Source organism: Pipistrellus hanaki, assembly GCF_964339955.1.
Source record: "Pipistrellus hanaki genome assembly, chromosome: 3".
NCBI classification, from domain to species: domain Eukaryota; kingdom Metazoa; phylum Chordata; class Mammalia; order Chiroptera; family Vespertilionidae; genus Pipistrellus; species Pipistrellus hanaki.
Window position 1 is genome coordinate 24,693,025 of NC_140505.1, and position 22,094 is coordinate 24,715,118.

At 41.5% G+C, this 22,094-nt stretch overlaps 1 protein-coding gene across 9 annotated transcripts in view; it reads left to right on the forward strand.

Annotated features, from left to right (window-relative positions):
* The window catches only part of PSD3 (pleckstrin and Sec7 domain containing 3), a 412,571-nt gene that overhangs the window by 358,711 nt on the left and 31,766 nt on the right, over window positions 1-22,094 (forward strand). For all 9 annotated transcript variants that reach the window (XM_084879789.1, XM_084879791.1, XM_084879795.1 and 6 more), the window contains 3 exons: window positions 4,083-4,153; window positions 17,200-17,357; window positions 20,742-20,886. In XM_084879789.1, coding sequence (XP_084735915.1) covers window positions 4,083-4,153; window positions 17,200-17,357; window positions 20,742-20,886 — 374 coding nt within the window. The remainder of the gene's footprint in view (window positions 1-4,082; window positions 4,154-17,199; window positions 17,358-20,741; window positions 20,887-22,094) is intronic.

A 22,094-nucleotide genomic window follows, 5' to 3' on the forward strand; every position in this document is an offset into this window, starting at 1 on the left:
ATAGAAGGTACATTTATAAAGCTAGCCCAGTGTCAGAGTACCAAACCATTGTACAGGTGCTCAGTTAGCATTGCTGCCTTCTCCTGACCTTCCATTTCTTTGTCCTCTCTTATTGTGCATCTCTATCCATATTTTGGCCTCTTTCTCTCATCTGGAAAATTGTAATAACCCCTTTACTGGTGTTCCTTATCCTAATTTCTCCTCTCTCCTACTCCAAATGAATTCTCACCAGGTTACAAGTTTGTGAATAAATGTTTTGTTTTTAAAAAGAAGAGGAAGAGGAAAGAACTAGAGAATCTGTTCTTGGCAATATGATGGCCTACATATTCTGAAACTCTTCCATGATAAAACATCTGAAAGTAATACAACATTTTTAAATCTAGGGAAGTAAGCTAACTCTGGGGATACTAAAACCCTCTCGGCAACTCTGGATATGGGGGTCCAAGGAGGAGGACTGAGATATAATTACAGCTTTTACGTAGTACAAAGGGACAAAAAGATAGAGAGTATGAAAGAGCATGGAATGAGCCGAAACCGGTTTGGCTCAGTGGTAGAGCGTCAGTCTGTAGACTGAAGGTTCCCAGGTTCGATTCCAGGCAAGGACATGTACATTGCTTGCGGGCACATCGCCAGTGGGGGGTGTGCAGGAGGCAGCTGGTCGGTGTTTCTCTCTCATCGACGTTTCTAGCTATCTCTCTCCCTTCCTCTCTGTAAAAAAATCAATAATATATATATATATATATATATATATATATATAAAGAAAGAAAGAAAGAAAGAAAGAAAGAAAGAAAGAAAGAGCATGGAATGAGTGAGATGTTAGAGTGTCTGAGGTTACAATGATGGACACAATGGAGGAGAGACAATATTCAAAGATATAAGGACTAGAGTGTTGGGAAATGATACAGAGGAAGCCTAAAGACCAAGTGGGATAAATGAAAAGAAACCTATACTTAAACATTACATTTGCACTCAAGATTGATATCCCAACAATGACGAGAGCCAAAAGATAGCAAAATAATAACGTCATAAGAAAAAGTAGTTGTCCACCTAGAATTTTTAATGAAATAAAAACATTTTATATGAACAAAAGTATGAAAATATATACTACCGAAGATTCTCGCTAAAAAGGGGTCTCAGTATAGCTTTTAAGAAATACTTGAAAATGGCCTCCAAAAATCCATCTCAGGTACAGAAAGCAGTAATGAATAAAGCTAATAGAAAGCTTGAGAGTAAATCTATAATAAACAGACAATGGCAGTTTATAGAAAAATAATGATGTCCCTTTTAGTAGGTTTTTTTTTTAAGTGAAGTAATAAATGCCATCATCTAAGGTTGGAGGCAGATGATTAAAATATTTCAAGATTCTGGTATTTTTAAGAAGAAATAAAACAATCAATTATCTTTGGACTTTGAGTATTCATATTAGAAATGACCATGAAAGCATGGTCTAATGGGATCTTTTGATCAAGCTCATTAACACCTTTTCAAAATAGACAACCAGATTTGTTAAAAATACATTTACCTACCAACTTCCTACCTCCTTATAAATAAGCCTTTGAATAGGATACAATGGGATTCTAATCAATAATCTCCCTCATTATGTTCATTATGTAACTACAGTTACAACTCTTTCCCCAATTGTATATACCTAATATGTGCTATGCAATCAGTTTTATCATTCTTCAGTCACCATTGTGAGCAACAATGTCCCTCATTCATTGGTGTTGAGCCCATATGTTTAACACAAGGAGCCTCACCAAGGGAGCAAAGGCCATAGAGGCAGTGTGTGTGTGTGTGTGTACCTGTGTGTCTGCAAGTGTGGCTTTAAAATCAGGGCAGTTGAACCAGTCCCCAGAGGGCCTTTCCCAGCCTGTTCGAATGCTTACTGGTCCCTTTCTTCCCTGAATTCCACTCATTTATGCCCACACCATCTCATCTCTAAAATAGAGGTAGTAATAGTACCTTACTTTTAGAATTATGGTGTGGATTCAGTGGGTGAATACATGTAAAGTCATGTAGAGCAGTGCTTTTATAGCACACTGGCTATATCCTGTTGAGCACGTCTAAGTTATCTTGTTAGGAGGATTGGTTGCTTCCTTGAAGTTTAAACAATGAAATTATTATTAACCAAAAACAAGATTAAGTTTGACATTTCTATGGGAGATGGAATGCAATACAGGGTTAAAGGTCATTGCGTTAGCATTGGTCACCCCTGGGTGTCTTAAATCACGTTTCAGTTGGAGAGATCTTTGGAGTCTGTTTCTTGTAGTTTTAGTGTAGGGATGACAAAGCTGTTACAGATTTTTGTGAACATGTGCATGGATTCATAGAGAGGAGATTTCTACTTGAATAGTAGAAAAGTAGATTTATAGGTCTTAGAACTGAAGGAATGCTATTATACAATACTAGTTTTAGGGTTTGGAGAAAGCCTTTAAAATAGAGGTCCTATATTTCTCTTATAGGAAACAAAAATGGTGTATTCCTAAATTCCTTTCCAGCATTAGCCCCAGTGCTTTGCCTTAAGTTATGTGGATTGTCTAAGCAGCTGAAGTCCCAAGAGTTTGAGGGACCGGTCAGAGTTCCCCAGTTAGGGGTTGTGGCTGAGAGGGTAAGCTTAAGGCAAGGCCCAGGTCCCAGCTGGTCTGCTTTCGAGTCAGTTGCCTCTGCCACGCTGTGGCCCTGCTCTGCAGCAACACCCGCAGCCCGAGGTCACTTGTACTTCACTGTCCGCTATGTCAGCACTGACATGCATTGAAAATAGCCAGTATTTGTGATATATGATTCTATTTATGGTAGTCAGTTTTTTCCTTATAAAGGAGGTTATGGAAATTTTATGATAATTTATTTTTGAATACACACTTTCAATCCTTTCATAGGGAAAGCAGATGGGACAAAATGTTTTAATTTCCCCTGGAAACCTGCAGAGCGGATGTTTTGAGTCCCTTTGCCTCCAGGTGGCTAGCTCAGCATGTGTTGGCAAGAGCACCGTGTTCCGTAGGTGGATATTCACCCATTTTCCAAACCTAAGAATTCCCGAGTCTTCAGTCGAAGGAGATTTAAAGGGTTTAAATCTTAAAAATAATGTACCTCCTAATTTAATCAGGCACCCAAGTTAAAGACAGTCTAAAGGCAACCAAATAGTTGATAAAGGAATAAAGATAAGTAGCCCTCCCTACCTGTTTGGATAGGCATGTCTATCCAAATTAAAATTAAGAATAAATAAACGTTTTGCTAATCTGTGCTTTTGCTTTGGGACAAGGGTGGGGGGGGGGAGGCGGGGAGAATTATATAGCTCAATAGAAAAATTCTACAGACTTTGTAGTCCAGGAAAATAGAAGGAAAAGGAATAGAAAGGTCTCTGAAAGAAAATTTCATTTGGAGAAATGTTATGAGAATGCCAGCTTTTGTGAATTCTAAAGATGAAGGATACCTGCTCTCGGGTCATTCACAGTCTCTTGAAAGAGAAACTTAGACAAGAAATTATGTTACAGAGCGGCAAACCCTGCAGCAGAGTATTGCAGGTTGGCGTAGGACTAATAATAATTAAAGTTATAATCTGGTTGGTGGGTGTGTGGGGAAATATGCCAACAGAAGTCCTTTTATATCCTGAGGCTTTTTTCTTATGCTCCCTAGAAACTTCACCAAAACCATAAGGCTGTGGCACATGAGCCCGTTGAACATTCTCTTGGACTAATACGTATTTCCAGTGTGCTCTTTCGCTGTCCCAGTTTTTAAGTCCTTTCTGCTAGCGTGCATACTGGAGAGCCATGCCCTCTGGGTTCATATTCCTGCTTCCTCGTTCTTGTGGTGTGATCATTAGAGATTCCTTCTCTGTGCTTCAATTTTGCTAAAAGCAAGAGGACTAGTACCTGCCTCTCCGGATTATTGTGATGACTAAATTCGATCACTCATGGAAAACATTTTTAGAATACTGCCTGTTACCTGGTAAAGCTCGAGAATGTTTTACTTCTCGTTATTTGTTCTGGTAGCTAATAAACCAGGAGCATGTTGATCATTTAGGTTCTCTTTCCAAAATACTAATTTCTGTCAAATAAAATTTTCCATTTTTTTTCCTTTCTAGCTCCAAGAGGAAAGCGGGGATGGAAAACCTTCTATGCTGTACTAAAGGGAACAATTCTTTACCTGCAAAAGGTAAAAATTAATTTATTTATCAAAACTAAAATGATGGACAAGTTACCCAAAAGATACTCACTTTGTACAAGCATCCAAAAGACGGTTTAATTGATGTTTAGATTTATTTTTAGGTTTTTGTTTTGTTTCTAGTGAAATAATTATTTTGGAGATTATACACTTTACTTTGAGGAACAAAACAGTGGGAAATATGCAGGTGGTTGTTGAAAGTAGGAGATACCCATGCTTTTAGTGGTCAGTTGTCGTGTAGTATCTTTATTTCCCTATGGATTCAACACAGCTGCCAATTTATAAGTCAACTGCTTTGGCCTCCTCCTGAGCAGCATGTGTGTACATGCTGGGTCCGCATTAGTCCTTTCAACTAGTTCTGTTTCTGTAGGGAACAACCCTTTGTAATTAATTTTCACATATCACAGCTGTTTCCCCTGCATAAGTCCTATTCTTTTGGCTTACTTTTTCATTGTCTCTAAAATCTCTATAAGGGACATGGCTGCCCTTGGCAAAACCATTTCAATGAATACCTCGTCACAGGATTTCCACCCACTCCATCCCAGGGTGAGCCTGGGAAGAGAGACAAATACTCTTGCATTCAACATTTGACAGAAGAGATGTAAAGAGAGATGCTGTTTCCAAGTCACCACGTTTTCCTATTTCATTGTCCTCTCTCCCAGGAAGTGAATGGAGTTGAGTTGGACTCATGCAGATATAGAAGAGAAAGAATTAAATAAGGACAAGAGAAAGTAGACTTTGTAAACCTTGAAGCTTCAGCATCAGTTTGGATTAGAGCTCCAAAATCAGATTGCATCTCCATAGCTGTGGTACCTCTGCTCTGGAGTGTGGCAAATGTGGATCTGGGGAAAGTTGGGTGAAATTTCTCTTAAACAGTGAGACATAGGACACAAAGGAAATAATACACTGGTGTAAGAGAGTGCAAGGTAGAGCTATAGCCTAATATCTACCAGCTTGTTATTTCCTTTTGAATCTGTTAAGAATGTAAACATTGCTACAAAGGATCCACTTAGGATGAGAACGAGTCTGAAAAGGGTAGTCTTGTTTGGGATCCAGTCTCCTCCATTGTTGTTGCTGCTGCTGCTGTTGTTGTTGCTGCTGTTGTTGTTAATGCCTGTTAAGAGAAAAGGAAAAGGAGAATTCGAAAAAAATGTGACAAGTGCTTGAAATCTCATCATAGTAACCAATCAATATGTGTTCCCAGAAACTTTACACAGATCCTAGAGACTAGCTCATCAGTCAGTGAGAGCCTGATCACAGCAGGCTGGGTTCTTGAATGGATATATCTAGTCTGATTTTTTAATTAGTTTCTTCCTGGTCTGTAAGATTTAAAAAGCAAAAAGGCACTACAGATATGAAGATGTATGCGTCTGGAAATGCCAAGCACTTGTGAAGGTCACAGGTGCTGTCTGCTGTAAATGGACCGTTGCGATCTTGAGCTACTCACCAGACAAAGTAGCCGTAGGTACTTAGACTTCTCCTTTGAGTTAGCTCTGAGCTGTAGAGTGTGTAGGAGGCTCAGGATTGCTGCAGGTTGTGTCCTACAAAGGCTCCTGATGTTGCATTGCTGGCTACTCTTTAACCTTGCTGAGTCTGCCATCAACACACAATGGCAGCTGCTGCACACACGGTAAGCTATAGGATGCAATGTATGCTGTGTTGCAAGGTGATTTGGGGTTTGTACAGTTTGGAGTTTATTTCCTCACATAACCATTCAGAGTTCATTACTATGCTGAATACTGGGCTATACTATGTCAAGTACTATACTATGCTGAATACTGGGCTTCCAGAGATTGCTAAGACCCAATCTCTGCCTGTAGAGCTCACAAAATAAGAGGAGAAATGGGTAAATTGAACATTCATCACACAATGAGATAAATTAATGGAGGAATGAAAAAGTCTTACTGAATGGGGCTCCCTAATTAAGCTTGCACAGGTCAGAGAATGCCTTCCTGAGAGATGAATACATCTTGAGCTGAGCAGGCATTTGCCAGGCGGTGATCCAAAGCACTTAGCCAGAGAGGCAGACAGAGAATATGGCAGATCGAAGAATGGCAAGACAGCTTTTCACATTTGGATTATAGGATGAATGGGGAATAGCAAGTGTTAGAAACATGAAAATTACATTTCAGTTAACTAGTATATCATGAAGACGAAAGAGGTGGTGTCCACTTTACAAAAGGAACAGTGTTATTCCCTCAAGGAATTCCAGACTCCTTGCCTGTGAGTTGTGTGCTGCTCCCACCGACACTCAAGTACTCAAAGGATTCAGGCAGCATCATACTCCCAGGCCAGGCAGCCCCTCCCACAGAACCTGCTGGGTAAAGCGTGTCCTAGGAGTGCACACTGCCCTCCCCTCTGTGGTGTCGATGCCAGTAGTAACATTTCTGGGATTCAAGTATGGCTGAGAAAAAAGTGTCACCTTTCTCTCCTTCCCCACTTTCACCGGTTCTCTCTTATTTGAGTCAGGGCTTGCCAGGGCTGACCAGCAGACCTGAGTGATGGATGAATGGATTACCTGACACAACAATGTTTGCTGTGAAAGAGAGGGCTAAGGGACTGCCTTGCTAAAAGAACCAGGTGCCTCAATTGCCTGCCTCATTAGGCTTTTATTGTAGCAGCAGTTTGAGATAAAGTTGGTCTTTTAGATACAATCAGCGGTGTAAATAATATTGGGAGGCACATGTGTTTGTAATGTCCTTTAAGCAAGGACACCGAAAAGATTAAGCATAAGGATTCCAGTACACACCCAGGAGTCTGCTTGTACACAGACTTGTTTGGAAAGGTCACGGAATAATTAGGGGTACCACCTTCAATACTCCCCTAAGTCGGAATTCCAATAAACAGGGCTGGCAGCCTTCCGCATACTTCCTTTTCCTCAGAATGTCCTCCTTACAAACTTTCCAACCAAGTCTCATGCTTCCCCATAAGAGGTAATGAGAAAGGGCCTACTGTTCCTCTAGCCCAGTGGTGGGCAAACTCATTAGTCAATAGAGCCACAGTTTGCTGACCACTGCTCTAGCCCAAGACTAGCTTAATTCAGTTTGGCAACTTCTTTAGTCAGCATACTATGGGTAGAGCCTAATGCCAGGTGTGGAGATACAGAGATAATAGGACCTAGCATTTGTTCTGAAAGGTCTTGCTAGAACACTTAAGTTTCACTACCATTCCCACCTTTTCATGACTTAACAGTGACTTAGCTGAACATTGACCAACAAACTGCTGTTCTGATGGAGGGCCCTAACAGGAAGCAAATCAATAATGAATGTGCATATTAGACTCTGCCAGTTCTTCAAAATGTACACCCTGAGATTGGATTGTGAGTGAGATATAGTCCCTAAAGATTTCAACAAATAAAAGACATTTCAGTGCAGTTTGATGTGTGCTACAAAGAGGGCAGGGTGCTGTGGAAACACAGTGGGAAGGACACGTACCTGGGCCTCAGAGAAGCGGGGAAGATCATGGAAGAATCCATGAAGAAAATGATATCTAAACCCACACTGGAAAGACAGGTCGAAGCGAGTCGTACAGAGGACCCAGGCAGGAGAAATCTGTGTGGGTGCCTGACGGTGGCATCACAGCACATTCAGGGAGCTGCCAGCTCAGCGGCTGAAGGGCGTCCTGGGCGGATTGCGAGGAGCCCAGAAGGCCGTGTTTAAAAGTTGAGGTTTTATCTTGGGGCATTGTGAAGCTACCAACGTGTCTTTAAGCGGGGGTGAGACCAGATCAGCTGGAACTCTGGTAGGGGTAGCGGGAAGGGAGAACACAGTCTAAGTGGAGAGTTGGGTTTGCAGTGTTGAATTCGAGGTGTCTGTGAAATAATAAATTGATCTGTCCAGTAAGCAACTGTTATCAGATCTGAACCTGAGGAGGGAGTTAGAAATATAGATATGGAGAATCCGCAAAAAAGTCATTGGTAATTTCAGCCATGGAGTAGATGATGTCACTCAGTTTATGGAGTGAGGAGAATATGGGGTGGGTAGCCAGTGGCAGGAGAGGAACAGACAGTGAAGGAGCCTGAACAGTGAGTGCCAGAGCCAGGACGAAAAGAGAGAGAGGGGGAAAGAGAGGGCAGACAAACATGACAGATATCAAGAGATGATAGAATGTTACATGCTGTAAAAAGTTTAAGTAAGATAATCAGAAAGTGCCTCTTGCTTTCAGCAACAAGGATATTATTGTGAAGCAGCTGCAATAAATGCTAGGCATGGCAGTCAGGTGGGTGTGAGTTAAAGACAGAGAACACAGACAACTGCTTTCAAAAGGCTTGACTAGTTTCCACTCGGATCTTCTCTCGGCTCCCTCCTTTCTGCTGCCCCCCATTATGTGACTTTTTCAAATGACAGATCCGTAGGGTCTATCTCATTTTGGCTAACCCTCCTTTCTTTCCTATTATGATTTTTTTTCTAAAAAGTGTGTGGAAACATATCTGGAGGGACACAGATGTGTTTCTTCCTTTCCCCTGGACAGTTTCTGACATTATCCAAGCTCTTGTCTTGGTTCTGCAGGGTTACACGCACTCTTCCTCAGCATTGCCTCATTTCTCATTCCCCCTTGCTATGTTACTTAGTCACATTTACTTTGACTTCCAAGCAAACAGCAAATCTACAGAGTATCACAAAAGTAATGTCAGAACCATGTACAAAAGGTCACATTGGGAGCAATGTAGGAAATAATATGGCATCAACCAAAACAACCTTGAGTTTGGAGTGTAGATGAGAAGACAGCCTTATGTGATGAATGGTTAATGACATGATTTAAATCAAATGTATTGGTGAGAACTGGAAAGAGCATATGGTGAGTTGAGTAAATTTGGGGGAATAACTGATAACAGTTTCTATAACCTTCTTCAGTAGAACACTATAGGGCATTTATGATAGAGTGGTTTTGTCTGTCACCCAGCTAAGTAAAAATGCACTCCTAGTCTTACTTGGTCCTAATACCTATAGTTCCCTGAGCCCCCAGGCTCACGCCTAAGAAATTTATACCCCATTGATAACTATTTTTATGGGAATACTAGAGGCACAGTGCACAGATTTGTGCACCGATGGGTCCTTTGTCCTGGCCTGCGGGGATCAGGCTGAAACCAGCAGTCCAACATCCCCTGAGGGGTCTTGGATTGCGAGAGGACATAGGCCAGGTCGAGGGACCCCACCAGTACATGTGCAGCAGGCCTCTACTATGCATGTAAGATCTTGTTTAATCTCTTCCCACTTTCCCCACTCCCCACTTCTCTCTGAGGTTCATCAGTCTGTTCTGTATTTCCATGCCTGTGTTGAGCATCTGCCCTCAGTGGTCAATGCATAGCTACTGGTCAAATGGTCGCTTGGCTTTTATATGTATAGATTAAGTGTTTATGGCAGAGAAGCCTAATAGAATCATTTTAATATAATACAGTTCATATGTACTTCACAATTTTGAAATTGCTATGAATTGATAATAAAGTGATGATTAAATTCCTGTTGGTCCTGATGACCCATTGTCATTGACACTGAATATTCATTTCATATCTACTTGTCAACAGAGAGTGAGTCATCTGTTGTCCAAATGCTTGGCTGATTCTTTGCTGTCACTTAGCTTGAAAAGTTATGTGGGTGTCTGGTGTGGGTTTTGTGTCATACCCTGCTAGTCTCCGTAGTTTTCTGGAAACGATTTTATTATAAACTTTATGATAGTATTCTTGTTATAGGTCTGCTTATGACAAAACTGAGCTATGTTAGCTTTTGTCAGGTGATTGGTGTAATGGTTGAAGAGTAATTATGTCTTTTGACAGTAAAAAATCAGTTTGCTCTCTAAAAATTTAGTTTGTTGCCACTATATTCTGGGGACTCTGTCTTTTATGCAAAATCATCTCTTCATTTCTTGGATTAGTTGGAAGAGAGATTTGTTCCAACTGCCTATATGGTTTCCTTTTTAAATCTGATTGAAAGAGGGGTTTGGTTTGGTTTGGTTTGGTTTTTGCCACATTTGAGGTATAGGTGACATACAGAACTGGGCTGGCAGAATGAAGATACTGGAGATTCAAGGTCCCCCCAGACTGGGAGGATGGCAGCCATTCTGGGGCCGATGTGACAAATACCCATAGTGCAAGACGCCGGCTGATCCCTGGCCTGGGCCCCGTCAGAAAAGGCTTTCCTGCCTGCTCAGGGCACGTTTTCTTCCTCTTGTGAACCTGCCGGCTCTGTGCCCTTTCACACTTAAAAAGCCATGTGGACCCTCTCATTCTCTGCAGCAATGGAAAATGCTTGAAAGACAGTTAATGGCTTCAAAGCCATGTTCTCTTGGGAGAGTAATGATCATGGCCAAGTTGTCAACTATATAATAAAAGCCCAGTGGTCGTGACACCATAATGACCAAAGACAGGTCACCAGTGAGGCACACATGAGTAGGCAGCACTGCGTGGGCAGGGCCACATGATTTTGTGCACTGGGCCTCTAGTTAGTAATAAAATAGATGAGTGGCCCAGTCCAGCAGAGTGTGACCATGTGTAAAAGGTATTTAGACATAGTCATATTTATAAAAACTATAAATTTATAAGAAGACATTGCATCTTAGACACACCTTATCTCTGGGGTTTAAGACTTATGAGCTCTACTCTGCAGGTTTCTGATTACAACCACAATTACAGTTCTGAGGCCTAGCAGGCACAAACTGGCTTATTCCTCTAAAGAATTGTTTTGCCCCCACATGGGTGATGCAGTGTTTTGTGGCTTCCCCAGGTGTGAGATAGGTCCAGAAATCAAGCCTTCTTTCCAGGAAAGGAGGCTTGATTTCTGGACCCATCTCCGAGGGCTTTGCTCTCCATCCCTCCCTTTCAGGAAATCTCACACCCACAGCTGTCATGGGAACGTTGCAGAGGGAAACATGAATTAGACCTTCATTTGGTCTCACAGGGTTCTGAACAGAGTGGTGGTAGGCTGGCTGGTGGACAGGCACATCTACATGGTGACAGGCAGTGACAAGTGCGGCCTCTCACAGAAGGCTAGGGGATCCTGCAGCCCAGAGGACGGCCGGGGCAGCCTTTCACCATAAACTCCGACCTCTGCATCAGAAGTATGGACGGAGTACGGGAGGATGCTGAGGTTTGACTTCTGCTTAAAACTTTAAGACTTAACTGTCTGGATAGTGAGTCAGGAATCCTGTCATCTTCCTGAAGGGCTGCTGATAGCTATCAGCTGCAACTCTCTTCCAGTTATCAGCCCGAACTCTTTGGATGCGTAATCATTAAACAGATAAATCATGACTTTCTGGTTCACTCACCGGACTTATCCTGGAAAATGTCCTGTGCCTCGCTGAAGTCGGGGCCTCACTGAGAAAGCAGGTCAAGTCCTTGGAGTGTGCTGTCTGCGCGGCGCCCTCTGTGTGAACCAGGAAGGTCACAATGCAGAAGCCCCGCTGATGCCCCCACCTCATCGCAGCACGGGAGGGGGCACCTATGCCTGTTACTTGAACAAATAATATAATTATTTTGAATCCTTTGATTTTTAACTTACTTATCCTCTCTTAATTTTCCTAAGTACAGCCATATAGGACATACTTTTCTGACTCTAAAATTGCTTTTCTAATATGAGAAAATTCGATGAAATGAATTCAGGTTTAAAATTCTATAAATAAATGATTTGTGAGTATATAATTAAGAGATGGGCAAAGCATGCCCTCATTTGATCTGCCTGACTGCTCGCGTTCAGATTTGTGGAAATACAATACTTTCTGGGCTTCCTAGCGCCAAGAAAAATGAAGCTGAATGAGTTTAAACCAGAAGTACTTTAAAAGGTGTTTTAACAAAATCAAATGATGGAAATACTTTTAATGCCTTTATAAGAATCAAGAATTAATAGACAGTTTAGGATCCAGTGTACTGTAACTGCTGGCATTTTTGTAAGTAGCCTCAGCTTCAAGCAAGAATGTGTTCTGAGTTCCCCTCTCTCTATTCTCTCAGTGCAAATCAAGACCATTTCAACTTGTTTTAAATCGTTTGAATTAGGTATAGCAACTTTACCTATTTAAATATGACATAAAGTAAGCAATACTTTGAAAATTGGAATTATAGCATGTTCTTAGTTGATGTTGACGAATTTCTATTGAAATGTGGTCACTTTCCAAATTGGACTTTGTATTCACCTGAGAGTACATGTTTCAGACTGAGGCCAATTGCTTGTGCCGCTGTAGATGGATTTTTGTGTTGGTGTGTTATGATTCCGTTTCACAAGAGGTTTAATTAACAAGCATTTCAGGGGGAAAGCTTTTTATTTCATGCTTCAAATGAATTTAAAATAAATGGCATTGTGAACTCACATTTGGTGCTTATTAGGGTGGTGGAATGCTCTGATGAATCATACCAGATAAAAATATGTCGATTGGAGGTGAACACAGGAGAGAGATGCATGCTTTTCATTTGTTTGAGAGAATGTAGGGTAATTAGATGTCATGGAGCATGTTCTTCTTGAAAATTTCTTGATTGAATTTATCTTGCTCTATGTTTCATATTTAGTTTGCACAGCCAAGAATCTTAGGTTTGATTGCAATAATTTATCCCTATTTTTCCCTTCCCAGTTTTATCATTTAAACACCGTCTTCAATTTCAAGCATTGAAAAATAAAGATGTAAGAATGAACTCTGTAAAATGAAATCCTTTCTTTTTATACAATTGCCAACCCTAATGTTTCCAATCTACCCTGGCTTTTGCTCATTTTTTTTATGGATTTTGAGTTTTGTTTTCATGAGGGAATTCAGAATTCCAATGTATTTTGTTGGTCTTTAAAATAAGATCACATTACTATCAACTAGAAAAGCAGACACTTGTTAAATGTAAAATTCTTTGACTTTGGTTTCCTCCTAATTAAATAGATCTTCCTTTTCTGCCCTGTGTAATATTTTCCTTCTTCGGTAAGGTAAGCTGGCAGTGTAACCTTTTTAGGAAACGGCCTTGAAATCAAAAGCAGTGGTACAATTCTTTCAACTTGACAAGTCAGTCAGCTTTTACTTAGGCTATTTATCATAAGTGTTACATTTTTTGCACTTTTTGAGAAGTCTGAAAATATCAACTTGGTTTTAAATGAAAAGATCAGCAGAAAGAATGTGCTCCAAGTGCGAAGGTCTAAGGCAGGGGTCTTCAAACTACGGCCCGCGGGCCACATGCGGCCCGCAGAAGAGTCTGATCCGGCCCGCCAGGTTTTTTGGGCAGTGAGCGCAGCCGAGGTGTTACAGTAGGAATTAGTAGTTCATATAGTCCGGCCCTCCAGCTCTCTGAGGGACCGTGATCTGGCCCCCACTTTAAAAAGTTTGAGGACCCCTGGTCTAAGGCATCCAGTAGTAATAGCTATCAATTGGTCTTGTGTTTCTTAATCATCTCTAGCACTTTGTTAGACATCGTAACCATGTGGGAGTTTAAATAACAGTGGCTGTGATCATCCCAAGGGGAACTAATAGAATGAAAAGGGATGAAAGCCAATGGCAGAACTAACAGTGAAGGACAAGCTAAAGAGGAGATAGCAAAGTCATGGTCAAAGAGCTAGGAGAGAGTCCAGGAGAGGGTATTGTAACAAGAAGCCAAGGAAGAATTTCAAGAATATTGTTGACTCCCTTGGGTGCTATGAGATAAGAACTGGAAATAAAAAATCTATTGAGTTTTGCAATTAGGAGGTCATTGCTGTCTCAAAGGGGAAGAGATCCTTCTTTTTTATAGAGCTGCATAGTATTCCATGTTGTAAATGTACCACAGCTTTTTTATCTACTCATTACTGATGGGCTCTCAGGCTGTTACCAGATCTTAGCTATTGTAAATTGCACTGCTATGAACGTAGGAGTGCATATATTCTTTCTGATTTGCATTTCACGATTCTTAGGATATGTTCCCAGAAGTGGAATCACTGGGTCAAATGGCAGTTCCATTTTTAATATTTTAGAAAACTTCATCCTATTTTCCACAGTGGCTGCACCAGGCTGCATTCCCACCAGCAGTGTACCCTTTTCCCCACATCCTCCCCAGCACTTGTCATTTGTTCATTTGTTGATGGTAGCCACTCTGGCAGGTGTGAGGTAATGTTTCATTGTTGTTTTCATTTGCATCTCTCTGATGATTACTGACTTTGAGCATTTTTTTCATGTTTCTTGGCCTTCTGTATATCCACTTTGGAGAAGTGTATACTTAGATCCTTTGCCCGTTTTTTAATTGGTTTGCCTTCCTTTTGTTAAGTTGTATGAGTTCCTTACATATTTTGGAAATTAATCGCTTATCAGATATATCATTGACAAATACGTTCTCCCATACAGTGAGCTCCCTTTTCATTTTGTTGGTGCTTTCTTTTGCTGTGCAGAAGCTTTTTATTTGGAGGTGGTCCCAAAGGGGAACAGAGGAGAAAACGCACTGTGTATTTTGGATGATCCCTACCTTTGTCTCTTAGCACTGTCACTGACAGTGATCATTAAGCAAGCATGTCAAACTTTCAGCTCACAACGAATAGTTTTGCGGCCCAGCCAATTAACAATATGTAAGAAATGCTTTAATAAAAATTTTGTAATTTAATACCCTTTGCACTCCGAACCATTCTGGACATTGGCTACCAGCTACTCAATGCTACTTTGCGAAACGTGCGTTGAATTAACTCAATTCCCCGTAATCACTAATAAACTGCAATGTCCCCTGAGAGGGGACATCCGAGTGATATGCTAGAATTCCGATGTCCCCTGAGAGGGGACAGCGGAGTGCAAAGGGTTAATTTTTACAATATCCTGTTATTCATAAATTATTAATAACGAACTATAATGTTCGCTAATGACTGATTACTATAATCGTGTTGCATTCATTTCCCTTACACGCAGGCACACCATTTCTCTCCACTAATACTAGCAGCGAATATTTCGCAGCCAGTTGCCACCTCATTAGTCTTGTACTGACTTGTTTGGTGTGTGCAACAAGAAATATTTCACTGTCAGAGAACAAGAAAAATAGGTTTATTTGCGTTACGCTTATTAAAATTTGTACAATTATTCAGTGTCTGGTAAGTTAATGTTCAAAAAATATATTAATTTTTTTAATGTTCTCTTATGTTATGTTAATCATTACTCACTTATTTCAGCCCTTTGTATGCAGTATGTCTCTATTGAAATAACCGATGCTGCTATGAAAATTGAAGCTTTTGTGTTTTTCCTGGCCCACATAAACTTAAACCTTGTTTGTTGGGTCTGTGTTAGCCTTTGAGTTTGACATGCTTGTCATTAGGGATAAACAGCTGCTGTTTATTGCTGACTCAATTTGAATCAATGATAATAGTACATTTGAATTATTGCTTGATTTGTGGAGGGAATGGGGAGAAGGTATGGGAAAGTCTAATTGTAATTTTTCAGAAAATTTATTAAAACTATCCTGTGGTAATAGTTGATGTCTTCCTTTAGGCTTTTACTACTAATTAGAAAGTGAACTGTGCAAGTGTGTGTGTGTGTGTGTGTGTGTCTTTGTATGTACATGCACGTGTGTGTGCTCTTTATAGAAGTGCAAGTTTAGCATCATATCTGATAAAATATGGGAAGAGAGGGAAAAGGAGTTTAAACACTAGAAAAGATATATAACAGTTTGCAATGTTTATTATATTTACAGTAGTTTTGAGGCCTTTTCTAATTCTAATGGGCCCAGGAAAACTACTGTATATATAAAAGCCCAGTGACCGTTATAGCAGAATGACCGAAAGACCAAAACGACCAGTTGCTATGACTTGCACTGACCGCCAGGGACCAGATGCTCAATACAGGAGCTGCCTCCTGGTGGTCAGTGCACTCCACAACTGGAGCACTGCTCAGCCAGAAACCGGTTTCACAACTGGTGAGTGCAGTGGCAGTGGCAGTGGCAGGATTCTCTCACCTCCACGGCAGCACTAAGGAGCTGGAAACCACGCAGAAAGGACCAAGAAGGCAAGCAGTTAGGAGGGAGCAGGCAGGCAGTTTGAAGTGAGAGGCCCTGGATTGTGAGAAGGATGTCTGAGGGGTTCCAGATTGCAAGAGGGTACAGGCCAGACTGAGGAACCTCCCCTCCCCTGCACAAATTTCGTGCATCTGGCCTCTAGTATGAAATAAGAATTACAACCACTTCCGTCCAGAAAAACTGTTAGATATAATAATAATAATAATAATAATAATAATAGCATCTAATTTGTTTTAAATTTTTATTATTCTACTGGTTGGGATTTCAAATTTATGTTTGGAGGGAAGCCATGCAAGAAACCTTTCTAAGTTCTATTAATTTATAGATCATGCCCAAAGATAAAATTGCATCTGTACATGACATCTTCCTTTTTATGTCATTTTACCCATTTTTCAAATTTATGATAATAGCACTAAGCTTTCTCCTGATTATTAAAGTGATTTTCCTCTTGTCTTCCAGAGAACAGCTGGAGAAATCATTTCATTTTACTGTTCACTTTTCTTTTGATAATATTAGCCTCAAAAGAAAGTAGCAGGAAAACGGAGTATCTTATTATTTTTTCGCACAATCTCTCCCTTTTTAACTTTATTTTTTAATCTATTTTTATTGTTGCAGTATTACAGATGCCCCCTTTTTTTCCCCATTGACCTCCTCCCCCTCCCCACTCTACCCCCACATAGTGTCTTTAGAACAAGGAAAACAATGGCCTGGTTTTCACCATCCGTGTGATTCTGTTGATGAGTATCTGAAAGCTTTTGTTCATTTATTCCTGTAACCACATCATCCTAACTGTGTAACCAGCTTCACTTCAAATCACCAAAACGTCTGTGATATTTTATCTTTGGTCTTCTTTAGCTGCTTACCTTAAGTATTCCATGTCAGCTTTTACAAAGTGCCCCTTAGGCAAAGCGTATTTTCTCATTCTGAGCATCCTTTTCAAACAACAGGATATTTTATGACATTTATGAAGTAGCAAAGAGTTGTCTTTACTCCCCATTCATTTTCCTTTTTTCACACACCATCATGAATGTTTCAGGTATTTTCCTTGTATTTCCATGTTTTATAAAGAGGCGGAACCCTGAGCATGGTCTTCTCTTTGTTTCTTTTGTATCGCCTGCAGGATGAGTATAAGCCGGAAAAGTCTCTGTCCGAAGAGGACTTGAAAAACGCAGTGAGTGTGCACCACGCGCTGGCGTCCAAGGCCACGGACTACGAGAAGAAGCCCAATGTGTTCAAACTGAAGACTGCCGACTGGAGGGTCTTGCTCTTTCAAGCCCAGTGAGTTTTGCTGGTTTGGTTTCTTCTTGTTTCTTAGTTTGCACACCGCCACTTCATACCTGGAAGAGAATCAGGATCCGCAGGGGAAATTTTTTGAGTTGGAGTCAAAGCCATTGTTTGCATTAGAGAGACAGCCGCCTAAGAAAACTAGAATAAGAAATAGAAACCGTGGGCTCAAGTGTTTTGTTTGCTACAAAGTAGCTCTGTGACATTTAGTGGGCCACTTGCCATCTCTAGAACTTCGTATCCTCATGAATAAAACACAAGGGTTTTAGTGTACAAGGCCTGTCACACAATGAGAAAAGCAAGCCTGGCTGCCATCACCATTTCCTAGCTCTTTGTCCTCCCATGTAATTTCACCTCTTGGGACCTCAGCTTGTCACTAGTGTAGATGACAATGTACATCTCGCAGAGTTCTTGTGAGAATTGGATGAGATCAAGTGTACAAGGTACCTCACACAGTGTCTGGCACATAGAAACTGTTCAATGATAAGTGTAGATTTCCACTCATCCTCTCTCTTTTCTCTCCTCCTAAGTTCAACTCTGTGATTAAACTAGGTAGGAGAAGATGAAGTCATACTGTGGGCAAGGAAGTAGGATGGATTGCCAGTTTAATGAGGGGTCCATGCCAGCTTTTGGGTTAGAAGTGGAGCATCCCACATGGAGAATTCTGGGTGTGGGGTGAGAAACTGGATTTTCAGAGTGATTGTAACAGGAGCTCGCATGGCATGTGTTCATGGCAGGCAGTGTTCATTGTCTGCCTGAATGTGACTGCAGAATCACTCAACACAGCACGGCCGAGGGACCACATCTGGCATTCGGGTTCAAATTTGACATCAAGATAGTGAGCATGAGCCCAGCTGGTGTAGCTCAGTGGTTGAGCATTGACCTATGAACCAGGAGGTCACGGTTTGATTCCGGGTCAGAGCACATGCCCAGGTGGCAGGCACCACTCCCAATAGGGCGCAGGAGGAGCAAATCAGTGATTCGCTCTCATCGTTGATGTTTTTCTCTCTCTTCCTCTCCCTCCCTCTCTCTCTCTCTCTCTCTCTCTCTCTCTCTCTCTCTCTCTCTCTCTCTGTCTCTCTGTCTCTGTCTCTCTAGGTCTTTGTCCCTCCCTCATTCCCTCCCTCCCTCCCACTCTCCCTCTCTGAAATAAAAAATATCTTTTAAGAAAAAGATAGTAAGCATGAGTGTCTGCATACTTGTTGATCAAAACATTGTAAGACCCAAAAAAGAAATAGGAACAAGAACAGGTGCTCAAGTGATTTGTGAATGTCAAACCTGCAAAGGTATAAAATTGCTGACATCCGGTGAGGAGGAAGTTGCAAGGACATCCAAGTGACATGGGACTTTTGTAGTGTGGGATGAAGACAGCTTAACGCCACAAAGGGATCCACAGGCACATGTGCAACTACAGCTATTAGTAACAAAAGCCCTTCAAGTTATTCTATTCCCCAACATTATTTTCAACCTAAAATAACAGATAGAATAACTAGGAGATCCCAGTTCCTTCAGAAAGAACTGATGCCAGAATTAGTCAATTGAAATAAAGAGCCGGCAAAGTCAGATTTGAGGGTACAGTGCAATGAGGAGATGATGCTCATGTGGTCTCAGGTTGGTGGGGTTTCTCTCCAAGTCATCGGTACAGGAAATGAGTTTAGCATGGCTGACATTTTGGCCACCGTCTGTTTATTGATTATAATCATGGTGGATAATCTGTACTATTTCACAATCACTTATGAGTTCCCAGATATTTATTAACTGCTGTCAGTTCTAGACTCTGCAAATAGGTGATATGTAAGTTGACAAATGATAATCTCAGATAATATCTACATCCTCTCATGTAGGTTTGTTTTTTTTTTTTACATCATATATATATATATATATGTATACAACCCATTTAATTTCACAGTTAATTTGTACAATTCAGTGATTTTTAGCCAATTTACAGTCTTGTGCAGCCATCACCATAGTTCTGTTTTGGAACACCTCCATCTCCCCAGAGAGATCCCAGTGCTCAGTTTACAGTCACCCCCCATTTTACCCCCACCCCCACCCCAGACACCACTGATCTCTTTCCTGTCTCTCTAGTATCGCCTTTTCTGGTTGTTTCCTATAAGTGATATCATACAGTATGCCGTCTTTCATGTCTGGCTTCTTTCACTTGGCGTAGAGTTTTGGGGTTAGTCTGTGATGTGGCATGTGTCAGCAATTCATTACTTTATTACTGAGTAGTGGTCTACTGTATGGATGTAGGACAGATTTTGTTTAGTTATTTACTAATTGATGGACATTTGGGTTGTTTGGGTTTTTTTGTTGTTGTTGTTGTTTTCTTATGGATTTTGTAAGGGTCGCTGCCATGAATGTTCACAGATTAACCTTTTTGTGTCTCTGTGTGTTTATTTCTCTTGGATTGTAGCTGAGAGTTGAATGGCTGGGTTACATGATTACTTGTAGATACCTTTTGTTGTTAATCCTCACCCGAGAATATTATTTCCATTTATTTTTAGAGAGAGTGGAAGGGAGGGGGAGAGAGAAACATCTATGTGATTGAGAGAGACCCATTGATTGGTTGCCTCTTCAACACACCCCAACTGGGGCCAGGGATCAAGCCTACAACCGAGGTATGTACCCTTGACGGGAACCGAACCTGAGACCCTTCAGTCCGCTGGCCAACAGTCTAACCACTAATCAAACAGCTAGGGCTGTAGATACCTTTTTTAAAAACTGTCAAAACTGCCTCCAACATGGGTGGAGCCCTTCATATCCCTTCCATCAGTATATCCCTCAGTTCAGTGGTCGGCAAAATCATTAGTCAACAGAGCCAAATATCAACAGTACAATAATTGAAATTTCTTTTGAGAGCCAAATTTTTTAAACTCAAACTTTTTATAACGCCACTTCTTCAAAATAGATTCCCCCAGGTGGAAGAGCCACACTCAAGCGGCCAAAGAGACGCATGTGGCTTGGGAGCCACAGTTTGCTACCACGGCCTCAGTTGGATTTTAAAGTCAAATAGGTGATTGTAAAAGATGAGTTAGTTTTAATTATTATTATTATTTTTTTTTTACCTAGCCTAAGTATCAAACAGAAAGCAGGTTATCAAATATTTATTATCAAGCGATTTTGCTTTTCCCCCTCTGTATCCCTAAGGGGTAATCACAGCCTTACACTACGATGGTCTTAGGTCCCAGGGCCCTTGGTTACCATGGTGATTGCTGTTGAAAATGTTCAGCTCCAATGAAGTTTTGTCAGGGCTTAGTCGTACCAAGCAGAAGAAATGCTTTTATGTGCCATTTTAAATCGGCGATGAGAAATGGGCAAGGTGTGATGCCCTTAGGTATAGAAATGCCCTGACGTCAGCACGTCTGTTTCTCCTAGGAGCCCGGATGAAATGCAAGGCTGGATAAACAAAATTAACTGCGTCGCAGCTGTGTTCTCCGCACCACCGTTCCCCGCAGCCATTGGGTCTCAGAAGAAGTTCAGCCGCCCACTTCTGCCTGCCACTACAACCAAGCTGTCTCAGGCAAGTCACTCTGGCAGGGCTGTGGCCTTGGGAATATTTGTGTGTGAATATTGCTCCACATGGGGGGGGCAGCGGTGAGACTTTGCCCTGGAATGGGTCAAAATACAGTATACTGGGTTTTACACTTCAGATAGGAAGCTGGCACAACTGAGTCAAGGTTAGCAGGTCACATACTTTGAATTAGTTTCTGAAATTTATATTAGTTTACTACTCAGTCAGACAGGCCTGGGTTTTTCAGTTTGTTTGTACTAACAGCTCTTTTTTTTTTTTTCTTTTAACGAACTAGCTAATGTTAGACATCCTGGCTTGGAAACAAGCCTTTTATACATTCTCTCGGTTTTTTGGATTGGGGTTTCCTTATATCCCAAGCTGTATTCGATGCTAAGTATATAAAAATGTTCCCGGGGATACTGCTCACAGTTGAGGGGCAGCCTCCCTCCCCTCAGGCAGAGCTAAGTGCACCACATGGGTTTGCCTGGCTCCTCGGGACAAAGTGCTCGACCTCCTTCCAGACGTCCTCACGTGGCTTCTCTCCTGTGTCAGCCTGCTGTCTCTCAAGACCCCATTATGCCATGTCCCTCTCCTACCTAACACTCTGCGCCAGGGACATCGCATGCACTCCAGGTTTTCCAGCTTCAAACCTGCGGCAGCGCCCTATTGTCCTTGCCTACTCAGGGATTCGGGAAGTGACTTAGATGTCTACTGTGAATCTCTTACTGGTGCACCAATAGAAATGGACCCATCCGGCTCTCATCAGCCAGGTCTTGATATTAACAGGCTCCTCTACACATTTGATATCATGACTATCCTTGATACACTTATTAGATAAAAATGTATTCTGTGTCTGTTGTACTTCAGAGACTCTTTTAGTCTCTGGAAATAGAAAGGCAAATGGAGCCAGATGCTGAGATTGGATTGGCAGACACAAAGGAGCAAGTCATTGCCACCCAGCTGGAGGGGAGGTTCAGCAAGGCCAAGTCCAGAGCGCTGTGGGGCACATCTCTCCTGGCCTCGGCGGTGAAGGGGGACCTGTGATGTCTGTTATGACCTGGAAGGACGAGCAGCAGTTAGGTGTGTGGGGAAAAGAGACTGGTCCAGCAGAGGACTGAAAGGCCCAGAGGAGAAAGCCCTGGGGTACGGGAACCACACCTAAGTCATCACGTGTGGTTTGAGCGCAGAGTGTTGAGAAAAGGCTGGAAACGTTCCTA